General features: G+C 37.4%; 1 protein-coding gene across 2 annotated transcripts in view; it reads left to right on the forward strand.

Moving 5' to 3' along the window:
* Positions 1-7,401: 7,401 nt before the first annotated feature.
* The window catches only part of LOC115218934 (transmembrane protein 230), a 31,501-nt gene continuing 24,386 nt past the window's right edge, over positions 7,402-14,516 (forward strand). Inside the window, exons 1-2 of one of the 2 annotated variants that reach the window (XM_036508955.1) lie at positions 7,402-7,794; positions 11,622-11,829. In XM_036508955.1, coding sequence (XP_036364848.1) covers positions 11,746-11,829 — 84 coding nt within the window. In that variant the 5' untranslated portion in view covers positions 7,402-7,794; positions 11,622-11,745. Of the gene's footprint in view, positions 7,795-7,939; positions 8,226-11,621; positions 11,830-14,516 lie in introns of those variants that run through there. The other variant, XM_029788954.2, reaches the window with a different exon arrangement.

Here is a 14,516-nt window from a genome sequence, read left to right on the forward strand (position 1 = left end):
TATACATATATATATATCACTCAGTTTCGTATTTGTGGGAGTGCGCATGTGTTTATATATATATGTATATATCGCATTATGTGGACAATAGCGTCATTAGTTACGGGTTTCCAAGGGGTTTATTTGATTTACTACATTCACAGCAAAAATAACAAGGTAGTACTGTCAGTGCTACTTGGGCGGAACAAATACTGCAGGATAAATCTGTTCGAATGTGTCAGTATAATAGTTTTTCGGATCTTTTCAGTTTGAACGGCAGTTTTTAACATAATTTCTAGGTAACTAAAAAATTTTAAACTTCGTATACTGGTAGAATGTGTTTATAAAACATCTTTTTCTCTTGGCTTTATTGAGAAAATTCTATAGTTTGTAAGATATTTCTTTTTTTATTTCTTCAATTGCTGCAATTTCAACCAATCAATGACGTCTATCGAAGTAAAAAAAACATTCTGTGCCGTATGAATATGTCCCTCGTTTAAGAAACAGATTGGGTTTATTTACATTTGTGAAGATAAAAAGATACCCTTCCCCCCACCCCTAACCCTAACCCTAAAACAGATTGAAATGCAATAGATCGATACTTGGGTCATAATTATGGGTGACAATTTCATATGACACCGCTAGAAAAAACTGCCGTTCAAACCGAAAAGATCCTAGTTTTTCTTCTCAATATTAACGTTTTAGGCGGTAGGGTTACCCTATTAGAATGTCTGACAAATTGCGTACACTATTTAGTTACTGCTTTTAATGTTCTGAATTTAAATTCAGACGAAGTGAACTTTGGTATTCATTCTTCCGAGATCGCTAAAATAAAATACCTGTAAAATGCTGGGACCTGTTTCTATAATATATTTCTTTATTACCCACAAGGGGCTAAACATAGAGGAGACAAACAAGGACAGACAAAGGGATTAAATCGATTACATCGACCCCAGTGCGTTATTGGTACTTAATTTATAGACCCCGAAAGGATGAAAGGCAAAGTCGACCTCGGCGGAATTTGAACTCACAACGTAACGGCAGACGAAATACCGCTAAGCATTTCGCCCGACGTGCTAACGTTTCTGCCAGCTCGCCGAACCTCCTTGATATGATTAGAATTATAGTTCGTATATTTGTCGCTTGGTTTAACATCAACTGATTTTTGGGTGCCTTTAGTGAAATGGAGTGCACTGTGACATGCATCCAAGATAACTTCCCCTCCCTTCCCATTAGAGATTTAAGAAGTTCACTGTTCCAAAGAACTCATGAAAATACAATAAATACGTAAATAAATAAATGTAAAAACGGTTGTTTTTTTTAATATACATCTTCTTTATATATAAAAGAGAGGTTGTGTGTCTGTCTCCTACGATTTAGATTCCTAACTACTCCCACATTTTGCGGTGCAGTTTAACCAAAACCGGGTATCTTATAGTCGTAATTCATATCGAGCCCTTCTGGGTATTAGCACGCGTCTACGATGAGTCTACGATTTAAAAAAAAATTTACCATCATTTTTTTCCATTTTAATGCATTTTTTCCGCTATTATATAAGGGAAGTAACTTTCTAAAAATGTCTACGATGAGTCAACGATTAAAAATAAATCTATCATCATTTTTTTTTCATTTTTAATGCTTTTTTTGCTATTTTTTGGCTATAACTCTCTAAAAATGCTTATATAGTTATTTCCCTTACAAATCCGAGCAACGCCGGGCGATACTGCTAGTGTTTAAATAAAAATTGAAAGCTGTGACCCATAAATGAGTTGGTGGGGATTGAAAGTTGAATTTGTAGGCGTTGTTTTATTTATTTATTTATTATTTGTTTGAATTGCTGTCGCCTAAAATCTCTGATCTGGCCAGTTGTGTTGTATGGGTATCGGGTATGGACCCTACAGGTAACTAGCACAAAAAAACCCAAAACAAACTGAAGGAGTTTGAGATTTCGTGCAATAGCAAGCGCTATGGGTCATTTGGATGATCTGCAAAACAAACAATTCAATCCAGAAGATGATAAAAGAGGATGCGACAGGTCAGTCGGAGAAAACTGCAATATTTTAGCCCCGTTATCAAAGCCCAGGACCTTTGTCCCGCCTGATCAACCCGGCTAAATCCAAGATTAGCCAGGCTTGCAAACATATACTGAGGAAGATCAACGACGACATAGGGAGAGCCTCCAGTCTCTCTCTATGGAGGAGCACCAAAAAGGTGACCTCATGGTTTAATGCCAACCGGGGTAGGGACAGAGCAAGGTTCTCACAATTTGACGTAATTGACATTTACCTATCTATATTGAAAGGCTGCTGATCAAGGCAGTTTCATTCGTCAAGAGCTTCACAGACATTAGCGATAAGGACATAGACATTATCATGCATGCTAGAAAAACGGTGCTGTTCAATAAAGATTCGATATGAGTCAAGCAATCTGACCCTGAGAATTCGTTCGTTGTGGCGATAGTACCCTACGACAGCGCCGACCTATGTGATCGCATTGGACTATACATCCTGAACACCTTAGGGAAGAAATTCCCTTCAGTCCTTTTCGGTTTCTACAGACATGACGCTCTGGCCATCTCTAGAAGAACCAGCAGGCACACACCTTATAGATTTAGAAAGGACCTGATTAACGCCCTTGGCTCCATGAGACTTAAAATTACTAGCGAGACGTTACTCTAGATGTTACTCCAGACTTGGGCTCTAGTACACACAGGCCCTATCGCAAGCCAAATGAGAGGCTGTCCTACATTAACACAGCCTCCTGCTGCCACCACCACCATTATTGTATTCAAGACTCTAGAGATGAGTGTCAGCAAGAAGATATCGAATCTTTCCTCAAGTCAAGAAATCCAGTGGATTTAAGGAGCGCATCTCTTACGTGCCAGGCCCTAGCACCCTAAAAAAGAAGCGTCACTAGAACGTCGTTTGGTTTGCTCTGCCCTTTTCACTCAACGTCAAGACTTGTTGAGGAAGAATATTCTTCAGGTTAGTAGACAAACACTTCATGCAGACATACAGATACGGATGTTTGTTCAATAGACATAACCTAAGGGTCCACTTTGGTTGTGCACCCAAAATTATATTAGCTAACACCCATAAAATGCGAGAGGAGGCCGATTGTTCTTGTAGGGTGTACAATGACTATCCAGTGTGAGGCCAATGCGAGGCCGAAGGAAACATCTATGAGGCTGTGGTGATACCCAAACCTAGCGACCATAGAAATAGCAGTAACGGCTCATCGACGGTAACGGCAGTAGCGACAGTGGCAGAAACATCAGCACTGACGCCAACACTAGCACTACGGCTGGAGAGAATGACCACGCCAACACCAGTAGCACCAGCGAGGCCACCGGCTCCACACCCAAAATTACCAACGACGGCACCCACATCACCGTCGGTGACAGTAGCGCCAACGATGTTACGTCTTACGGCGTGGTGGTCAGGGGTGACCACCACACAGACAAAAGCCGCAGCGATATCGCCGGACTTACGCTTCATAATGATAACATCACCGATGGCAGCCCCAGTAACACTGGTGGCTACATCTTCGGGCCCGGAGCAAACCGAAGATGCGCCGGTAATGTGAACACAACCAACATCCAAACCTGGAAATGTATCGGGTCGACTTGGACGGCCTTCAAGCGACGCCTGTACAACCACAAGTTCTCTTTCAGGGTTCCGGAAAGACAATTCGTCACATCCCTGGCCAACCACATGTGGCACCTCAAAGATGAAGAGACCACATACGATATCAAGTGGAGGATCTTAGAGCGGCCACGATCCTACAGCATCGGGAGAGAACGTTGCAAACTTTGTATAGCTGAGTGAGCAAGGATACTCAAAGACTACCTGAAACCTGGATCACTGAACACTCGCCAGGAAATTTAGAGTCAGTGCATCCATTTCAAACGCTACCTGCTGCAAGCATGGGATTCCCCGTTCTCCGATTAAACCCGGCAGAGTCCCTACGATCTAAAAGCAGTCCAATGGGAAAAATCCCCCGTTCCCCCTCTTTTGGCCTACAAAGTACGGATTTTTTTTTACTTTTCCTCATGTATATATATATATATATATATATATATATATGAATGCATGAACAAAAACCCACCATAATATCCATGGATATTACAAAGTGTATTGTAATCATCCTAAGGATGCGAATTATGATCGCAAAAAACATGTAATTTGTGGAAACGCGCGTAGAGATGCATTAAAAAATTTATGAATTCCATCCTTAGATTATTGCTATTATTACTATACTTATCATACGTTATAATTGCTCAGTCGGTACGATTCCATAAAACTGCTGGTATAAGTTGGAATCACTAGACCGTAGCTGTCATAATAACATAGGAACTTTTATGTGTGTAACGGTATATTTTAAGATATGTGTTGGAGTCGTAATTTGTGCCATTTGAACGGTATTTCTATAAAATTTCATCAATAAATATCCATTTTCCTGAAAGTTATAAGGGAAAAATCGGATCTTGTGAATTTTCCGAAAGTCCTCTCCCCCACCCCGTTCGTTTGTGCAAATTTTTTTCATATTCACTTTCTACACATTTTTTCACATCTTGTAGGCTGTTTTTTCTTAAAATTTGGTTTTCATGACCGGAGCTTGAACTGTATATTGACCGTTCTTTCAATTAATGTTTAAAGTTATTTTAATGCGTCTAGAAATATTTCTATACCTAAAACTTCCAGAGAGAAAAACTAATTTTGTGAGCATTTGTAAACAGATCGGTCCTACTAAAACACGCCGGAGGGTTGATCTTGATATATTATTATATTTTACTAATCAGTTAAGACTTGTGCACGCCATAGACTTATTAAGTCGGCGAATGATTTCTACACACCGTAGACTTGTCATCAAGGCTGCAATGTGTCGCTAAGAGAAAAACATGTAGCGTAGCTACACTGTTTGAGAGATATATTAGAAATGACCTCGTGTTAGATAGCAACCATCTTCGGCTATTTTGACCCCGTTGTGTCCACTGCTCTGATTGGTTGACATTGGTGCAGTTTGTCTCTTGACTTATTTCGCGCCAGTGTGTAAGCCAACCAATCACGGCCTTCGGATAAGGTCCCATGACACAGTCTTTTGGGGGTTTCACTGGAGCCCACCTCAGGTTATAAAAGGCGCCAGCAAACCACTATTTCTCGCCTTAGGTTCCAGTCTTTCTCAAGACTAACCTCTAACCACAGAGCGACTCAGCCAGTTCCAGTTCTAGCGATAGACCAGACCAACCAACCATGTTCCTGTTCCAGCCAACGACGACGCTAACGTATACCAGCAACGCAGGACGTTTCCACCACCGACGCCTTTCTCTGCCGTCGCCATCACCATTATCGTCCTTCAACTTCACGCCGTCTACACCTCCGTCGCTTTCATCTCCAGCAACACCAATACGTACACAGTGACTCGCTCAGGTTTAAACTCCATGCTGTTGTGAATATTCACCAAGGTAAACAGCTCAGTCAGCCCGCGAGATTCCTGTATCAAGTAACCCGGCACGGCATAATAACCACAACTTCTGCACGTGTAGTAACCGGTGCTGCCTCGTGACCTCAACCTCTTTTACAGGACTACAATTGTTGTGTAACCTCACTACGAACTGGAAAATTAACTCCATCTTGTCTAAAATGTCCTGAGAGACTCTTTTCTATGCTCTGTATTTTGTTTTGCTCGCATACACCTTGTTTGTACTTCTGTCGCACACACGAACACATAGACACAAACACTTGTCGCATGCACACAGACACCCCACTTTGCTAGCACCCATACTTTATCTTTTGTACACATCTGTAAATAAAGTCTTCACTCTAAAACAGTAGAGCGGTTGTCGTCTTCATTATTCCTTTTGGCACTTATTCATTTATATCATGTATTTGGCTTCTTCTTTTGTTAGGGGCGACCGTGCGGCGTTAAAAAGGAGACATTTCTGTCACAAACTCCTTACGTACGGTCGTTTTCCAATTTGAGAATAATACAACTTTTTTCTTCTTAACAATGATTACAGTAGGTACACATGGCACACTTCTTGTATGCACAGCTTGCAGCACCATAAATGACAATCTTTTTAGCTATGAAGTTATGAATATGAGCAACCTCAAGGTTGCTCTGTTTATATCATAAACGATCTAAAAAGCGTATCCTTTATGAAAGATTTTGGGAAGCAAATCTCATCCATCCACTGACAATAGAAATTCGTAGCAGTGCAAAACGTTCACTTGCAGATAAAAAAGAGCTGGGGAATACACGTTTCAGGGTTCGTCTGGCGGTCATTTAATAAGTCGCGAAGTTTTTCGGTGGGGAGTTTTTCGTTGTTATAATAACCTGTCCACATCACGTACACGCTTTCAGAGTTGTGTGGTGCTTCAGCCACTCGAGGAAAGTCTGTTAAGTAGTCGAATGCTCGTGTCCAGAATTCCGTTTCTGGAAGGGGAAACCGACGAGGCTGCTTTTTCAGTCACTGTTGATAATGCAGAGATTGTCCACAATGAGGAATACGCCAAGCTTTTGGCCGCTTCGAGAATGCTTTCTTATATTCGGATGCTAGAGTTACCCAACTACGAAGCAAGTTGGATTCCACATGTTAACGGCGTTGTTTCACCAACTCGATACAGGTTCGCATACGTAATTTATTTGAATGCAGCTCATTGCTGTAACCGTGTACGGACACAGCGTGAAACAAACAGTTACCTTCCGCTGTAACGTGGACAGGAATATAGGATACCTAATCGGACGTCAGAAGGTACAGCTTGGATTTATCGCCGATCGCGCTCTCGATTTTTAGTGACAAAAAAGACTCATCTGACCTAGGCACGTTCTGTAACAAGATCGATTCCCTCACGATGGCAGTTTCTAAAGCGGCGAAGTCTTTCGCGGGTGACAGTCGACGTAGTGACTCCTCGTAGTCAAATGTGCTATCCCTACGGCAGCATGAAGCGCACACATAATCATTGACGTTACTTCCCAAACCGGACAACATTGCAGTTGAGAGGTACTCGCAGTCTTTGTGGTACCATAACCAACATACAAAGCAGAAAACGCTTTCATAACCGCAGCTCCGTATGCAAACACCGCACGAATACTTTGGTGCGCGCTTGAAGAAGGTACCATGAAGCGAACACCGACGGTATAATCAACTGTTGAAGATACTCGACAAGGACAGCTGAGACGTAAAGCAGAGTGTGCAATACAATCACAGGCGACCTGTTTTACAATCGTGAACGCAAAAACAAAGCAATTAAACATTATCTACGGCACGTACAAATCATTTGCTGATAATTTAACAAGTCTACGGCGTGCACAAGTTGTGACTGATTAGTAAAATTATAATTAATATATCCAGATCACTCCTGGTTGGGACGGATCTTCTCAAGCACCACTTGTTGCTTTCTCACTTCTGCGAGGTACAGCCTTCACGACCTCATGTCTTTCTTGGTCTTTCACCCTAGCAGATTCCGTCCATTTAGATTGCTTGGCGTTTCTTTATTCAACTGTTATCCTTAAAATGTATATCAAGTTTTATACAACTTCTAACACTTAATTTTCCTTTTAGTTAATTTTTGCTGCAGTGTTCATGCACACTGAATACAAAATCAGAGAGTTACACCTTATCATACTATTCTAAATGCGGCTAGCTTCTTTAACCAGTGCAACTGTGTTCTACAAACACACCTGGCTTTTAGCAAGCGAGCAGATTCTACGCGTGGTGCTGGTTCTCATATTAAGTCAATTCAAGAATGCAAATGGAAAAAGAAATTCGCAAGTTTTTATGGCTCAATAGAAACATTCCTCATTCTCTAACAGGTTGGTAAGTTTCAGTTATAAGTTGAAATGTTTTTAAAGACTAATCCATGCTTAAACAGTAAGAGTAGAAAACAAAAATATCAGAAGTCAATTGTATATTAAAAAGACATCTAATTATTGCTTTCCATACTTACTATATCATGTGACACAACCTAATGGTCACGTGGCCAGTACTATTTAACATGGCTATCGCATTTGTGTGAATAGCTTTGTTATTCACTTGAATAAAGCTTCTGCCGGTTAAGAATTTTGTACGACTGTAACTTTATTTGGATAAATACTTTACTGTGGGACTTCGTTATTCGGACTTGATCAAATACTTACCAAGCTCATATGTAATTCTCATAGACATTTACAATAATATTTAAGATTGATTTGTGTTTCACAGAAAGCCAGATGGATATGAAGAGAAACGTAAACATAGTGACAAGGTAAACACTTTTTCTTCGTAGGGTGTCCCAGAAACGAAGAAGCGCCTCTCTCTCTATTTCGTCAAGGGAAAATTAGTTTTACCTTATCTAGCTTTTAACAAATCTGATTGACAGGTATGTGACAGACGAATGAAAAAAAGTTTTCGGTGACGTAGCAGTGTTGTTAATGATTTTTTTTTTTGTAAGTGTAGCATTATAGTCCCGTATCGAATACTTGTTGATGTCTACCAACACAATGTGTTTAAAGGCGAAGTGGCATTCGTTTCATTTTCACCGCGTTACAAGGGAGTTTCTACGCGGTCGCACGTCCTGTTCAAAATAGCGACTAAATTCCCTTAAATTATACTCTTAGAAACATTGGATAATATAGTCTTAGTCCTAGTTATAGAACTGTAGGGGAGGAGGTAATGTATACGTACACTACCCGTTTTCAGCGTAACCCTAACCCAAAACACCGGGTGTGCGTTCTTTACTTTCGCCAATGTAGGATAGTCACTGCTGGAAGACCTTTGATTATTTGTTTCTGAATCCGGGATTAACAGCAGCGAACAGTCGGTATCCAACCTAAGTCGATACGAAACGAAAATTTCTTATCGCAAAATCTAGCCATTGACACTAACTGGCCCCGCTTGCATCAACACTAAGCAAGTTGTTTGTGATGTAAATATAAGAAACAAAGTTGATTCCTGTAAAGTTTGAAGTGAAATAAAAATAAATATTCAAAGGCATTTAGTTTGATGCATTTAATCGTTTCGCAAGCTTTATATCGGATTCATATGTAAGTACTGTGTTGACCAATGCAAAACTTAGTAATTGACGACTGCGATGAATTTTTTTCAACATAACAAAGTTACGTCTCTTCTCACTATGCTTGTTAATAACTGATGGATTTGCTATAATTGTGGTTTCTACAGATAGAAATAAATATTCCATGAGTTGCAGTTGTTAGTTAATTAATTTGATCTAAAATAACAGAACAAAAAACATTGCATCAGAATTATTGTAGTTATTGAAAATACACATACTATTGATTTTAACTGTAAGTCACTATTGATTGTGGAGACCAAAAGCATTATAACGTGTCGTATGATAATAGGGTTTATCCAAATATTATGTTCACATGGGATCCATTACGTTTAGAAATCTCAGCTGACGGGTCTAACCGATTATGTAAATATAGCGGTTTTATTTGATTCTTTCACCTGCACGATTTTCACTGAGAAAATATAATTTACGAATATAGCTACCTTCAATATACCTAATCGTGTGCAATCATATAATAAGTGTGCAGCAGTATTAGCATGTCAGTGATATATGTATGAAAAGCAATATTCATAATTTACTATGATCAAAGTTTCGCATCCTGCTAAAACACTCTTAATCTCCGCATGTAGAAACGTGGGGCTTTATGTCCCGGTTAGTCTGTGTCCTCTGAAGAATTCCTTCATTACAGGCTCGATCCAGTTGTTCCACGTCACCACTACAATTACTTCTTATACTAGGAGAAACACTGCTATTGAAATGGGTATCGTCACCACGTTTACCATCATTCTCACTTGTTTTAAGTGGCTTGAGTTTAGGCCTGCTTTAGTCTGCATGAACCAAAATTCCAACCCTGATCCTTGTAATCATAGCTATGGTTTCCAATTTGCATCACAAAGTTTGCTCTATGGAATAGGGTGCATGGAGTTGCTATCCTAACAAAGCAGAACTTTCTACTTGTCCCCGCAAAAAAATGGTGATTAAACAATAGTCTGGGTGAAAATGATTTAAACTTCTTTTTTCCATGGTGAGAGAATGCCTATAAACCCACAATCCCATTTGACATTTTGTGAGGAATGCAACCAATTTTCTGTAGCCAAGAACAGGTTACCAAGAAATTTGGAATCCTTACTCAACATTAGGAAATAGGGCACACCATTCTCTGATAAAATTGCTTTTAACTATTTGTTGTATGGTTGAGCTTTTGCTAGTAAGGACAGGAATACTCTCTAGCCATCCTGAAATGGAATCCCCTGAGACAAGCATCAATCTAATACTTTCAACATGGTTGTACATGAATCAAGAGATCAAACTCCTTGAACCCCAAATGAAACCTTTTGAAAATACTTTATCCATGCACATTTTAGACAGGTGGTCCTCAATATTCCATGAATTAGAAAGGTTGCCATTTAAGATTCAGGCAGTTGATTGTAGCAGTATTTATACAGTGAATATTGTCATGAATGCCTTTAATGATTTATTTCCTAGATATTTCTAGCAAAATAATGAGATCGATATTGCATAATATTAAGTTTTTCTGAGTTAATGTATTTTAAATAAGCTTATAAGGTCTTTTTGCATTGAAGCAATTACTTCAGATATTCTTTTCTTATTCTGGAATGATTTTGCCCACTATTGGATCATGCAGTGTTTCCAAAGCTAGTTGATTATGACAAATCATCAGTTCCTATCTAATATAGAATTCGTTTATCATCGTAATCTAGATTAATATCTTTCAATTTAAAATTTAACCTTGAGATTGCATCAACATGAGGAGTGGTATCTCCTTTGACATACGTGACATCACAATCAAGTCCCACGAGCTGGATGGCCTCAGTATCCTTGAAAATGTAACCTTTTGAATTCAAGAGATCTATGATGAAATCTAAGTAGGAATTTTCTACCAAATAAAAAATTGACAGACAGTTTGTAGTCCACACACTTGTTAAAGTTTCTCATATTATTCAAATAATTGTTGTAATAAATACCAGGTTACATTTTCCTGTTTTGTGTCTGTCATTTAATAACTTTCTGTTTACCACATTGCATTTGTGGGTTCTTACCAAATCTGCTGTTGTAAGGATCTCTTCTAACTTTTAAATAAAGCTTAATGTTAATATATGTCAGATACATTCCTTTTTAAATCATAAATAGAAGTTTCTACATGTTGCTTAACTTTGCCTGAAATCATGTTCTGTCTTAAAAAAGGAATATATTATACACACAACAACTGATAAAAAGACAGAATGATAATAGCTGTTAACATCTTTGACCATATATCTCCTTGATTAAGACTGATCTGAACCTAAACTCCAGCATCCAGGTTGTGTAATACAGATAAAATTTGTTTTGCATCCGTTTATTACACAGCAGAAACTTTTTTCATTCTGTTCTTTGTAAGCATTTGAGAGAATTAACATGAAGTTCATACCACCTTATCTTCTTAAGTTTCTTTCCATTTGCATACATTTGTCCTTGTTATTTTGCGTAGGTGGTTTTCCAACATTTTAACAAGTGCTTAAAATCATTTGCTGTAGAAATGCTTCTATTTTCTACAAAATTCTTCTCTTCCCACATTTACGATTTAATTTTCTAAGTGCTAAGAAATTTTTTAAATAAATTTTTTCTTTCCAGATTATCAGGAATGAAATATTAACACTGTTGTTTTTGAAGGGAAGGAGAAAATAATAATAATAATAATCAAAACATTGAGTAATTGAATTCATTTAAAAAACCCATCATTTCCAAGCTAGGGAAAATGTCCCGTCGCTTCTTCGGTGGAAGTGGGTCAGCTCGGTACCAGCGGCTAAGTAAGTCTGATGATGGCTTTGTGGACATGCAGGTAAAGAAACATTATCTTCATTATCATTATCATCATCTTAACACTAGAAAGACAAACCATATATTTAAACAACTGATTTTGCAGTTTGTGACTCATTGGAATGTTAACTTTCTGGCTCATGAGTCAAGAATGCAAACTTACATGTAGGCATTTATTCAGTTAAAGCTTGTTACTATAATTGTCTCACTGCATTCATTGTGATGTATACATTTGGAAAAACATGCAACTCTAATTACTTATATCTGCTTCATTGAAATTGGTTTCCATGTCTACTTCACAAGTTAAAACAATCATTCCATCTATGTGAAAAATGTTCAAATTTGTAAAACCCATCTTAGCCAAACTAATATGGAAAATGTTTGTGGCATTATCTCTAAGTAAAAAAAAAAAGTTTTGTGTTATTGCTCTTAAATAATGGCACAAATGTCTCAGTCACATTTCTCCTCTTCAATAAACATATGATTTGTATTCAATTAACATATGATTTGTATTTATGTAAAAAGTTAATATTATAATAGAATGATCTGATATACTTAGATTGGAAACTTTAACATAACACCAAGTAATGATTGTATCAGGATACAAGCTAACCTATGAGCCAGGAAGTTGGTACTTTATTCATATAATCCCCCTCCCCCTTGTAATCTAATAATATAGTGTATGTTAGCAATTATATACTCAAGAGTATTAATATACAGTATTTAGAAATGTGACATGTGACCTTTGTCTCAGAAGAATTCCACCACATTTACCACCTTACTCCAATTCTAGATAAAAGTCTGAAATAATTTATATCTTGTGATATTTTCAAATTTCTCTAAATTTCAAAAGAAAATCTGTTGATGCTGACTAGTATTTAACATTGGCTTGTGTTAAGGTGTATAATTGCACCAAAAAAGTAAATGTTCTTTTAAATATTCTCATTTATCTCATATTGACTAACAATTGAAGTCATTTGTGCATGTATACAAACATTAGGAAATCATTAGCTATGAGTTTCAAATCATACTTGTGACATAGCTTCACTTTGCTTACCAATCAAACTCAGTATTCTACTAAAGCATTTCAGAAGTAACAGTTATACCTATTGGGAAGAGATCAGGCATTAAAACTAAGAGAGTACCATTGACTTTAATTTTTTTTTTTTACTGTAATATATATTATTTAATATCAATCAGTATCTGTTTCTATATATGATACTCTGCTAATATAATGGAACAGAGCATCAGGGACAAGGCCATAAATATATTACAACTAAACACTTTGGTACATAATATTTATATTCTGTTGTGAAGGCTATTACAAAAATACAATAGCATTTGTATGCTTTAATTGGCTAATATAACTGTATTGATCAATTGTCAAAGTCAACAAGCTCATGAATTCACTAGAAATAACACTGTGTAACATGATTTTTGTCCTTGGATAGCAACTGTTATTTCCAAATGCTTACTCATAGAAAGTATGAAAAATAGTTAACATTTCCTCAAAACTTTGCATTTGTTATATTTATTTAAACTCCAGAGAATCCCTCTCAGCTCATGGCTATGATGCTCCCCAACTACTGCTCATGATCAGAGATGCACATATTGCTAACCACTAAGGGACATGTTCAACTAGTTAAGCTCAAGCGACTGACAAGCAAATCTGTGGCATTGTGCAGAATATTTGCTATAATGATATTTCTGCTTCAGTAACTCAGAGATGAATCTGTTTGAAATGTAATGCAATAGGTCAGTTTCAAAGCATTGGTGTCCAGGTCACAAAAGCAGAGTTTAAAGTGAATAGTAGTCATTTCCTTTGATTTTTAGATGGAAGTAAATAGGAAATAACACTTACTGCCCAAAGACAACAAAAAAAAAAAAAAAGAAAGTTTGCTTTACAGTGTTATTCAGATGAATATATGAGAAGATTCTGTATTTGATATCAAAAGCCAAAAAAATAATCATCATCAGTTGTATTTGCTTTTATGTGACAGTCCTCTCTTCAAACCCTGTTGTGGTTGAAGAAATATGTTAATAAAATCTCATGAGTTGAAACAATGGTCATATAGACTAGTTGAAAAGAATGATCTTTGTATTTGCACAAGGACATTCCAGAATGGTGACTACCAAAAGTATTAAATCTTTGAAATACATATCAAAATTACAGTCCATCCACAACTGAAACGAAAAAAAAACTGTAAACAGTTTTCTTCACGCAACAAGCTGTATATCTATTTTGTTTCTTTTCTGATGGCAGCTTTTGAAAATGTGTGCAATACTGCTTTATTTTAGTTTCTCCATTTTTCATTTTAACTAACTTCTGTGTCAATAAACAAAAAAGGAAAAACGCATGTATACTTAAAAAGTTTGCTTTTGCAACCTAAAGGCTATGATAGTCAATTAAAAATGAAATTGATATTAGTTGATGTTGTAAAATGCAGAGTAGGTAATGAAAGGATTAATGGACAATCTTACCTCTCACAATATAGAAACATTTTTCATGGCACCAGCTGACAAAATGGAAAAGGCATTGCCCTGGAGGATAGTGATGGAGATTTGCTGGAACAGCTACTCTGACTCATGGAGTTCACACTTGCAATCCCTCTTCATGGAAGTTTGGGCAAGTAACTTCTATCATGGCCTAGAGCTGACCAATGCTTTGTAAGTGAAAGTTGTAAATAAAATTCTGTGCAGAAGTCTGTG

The sequence above is a fragment of the Octopus sinensis genome, linkage group LG14 (genome assembly GCF_006345805.1).
Source record: "Octopus sinensis linkage group LG14, ASM634580v1, whole genome shotgun sequence".
Taxonomy (NCBI): Eukaryota; Metazoa; Mollusca; class Cephalopoda; order Octopoda; family Octopodidae; genus Octopus; species Octopus sinensis.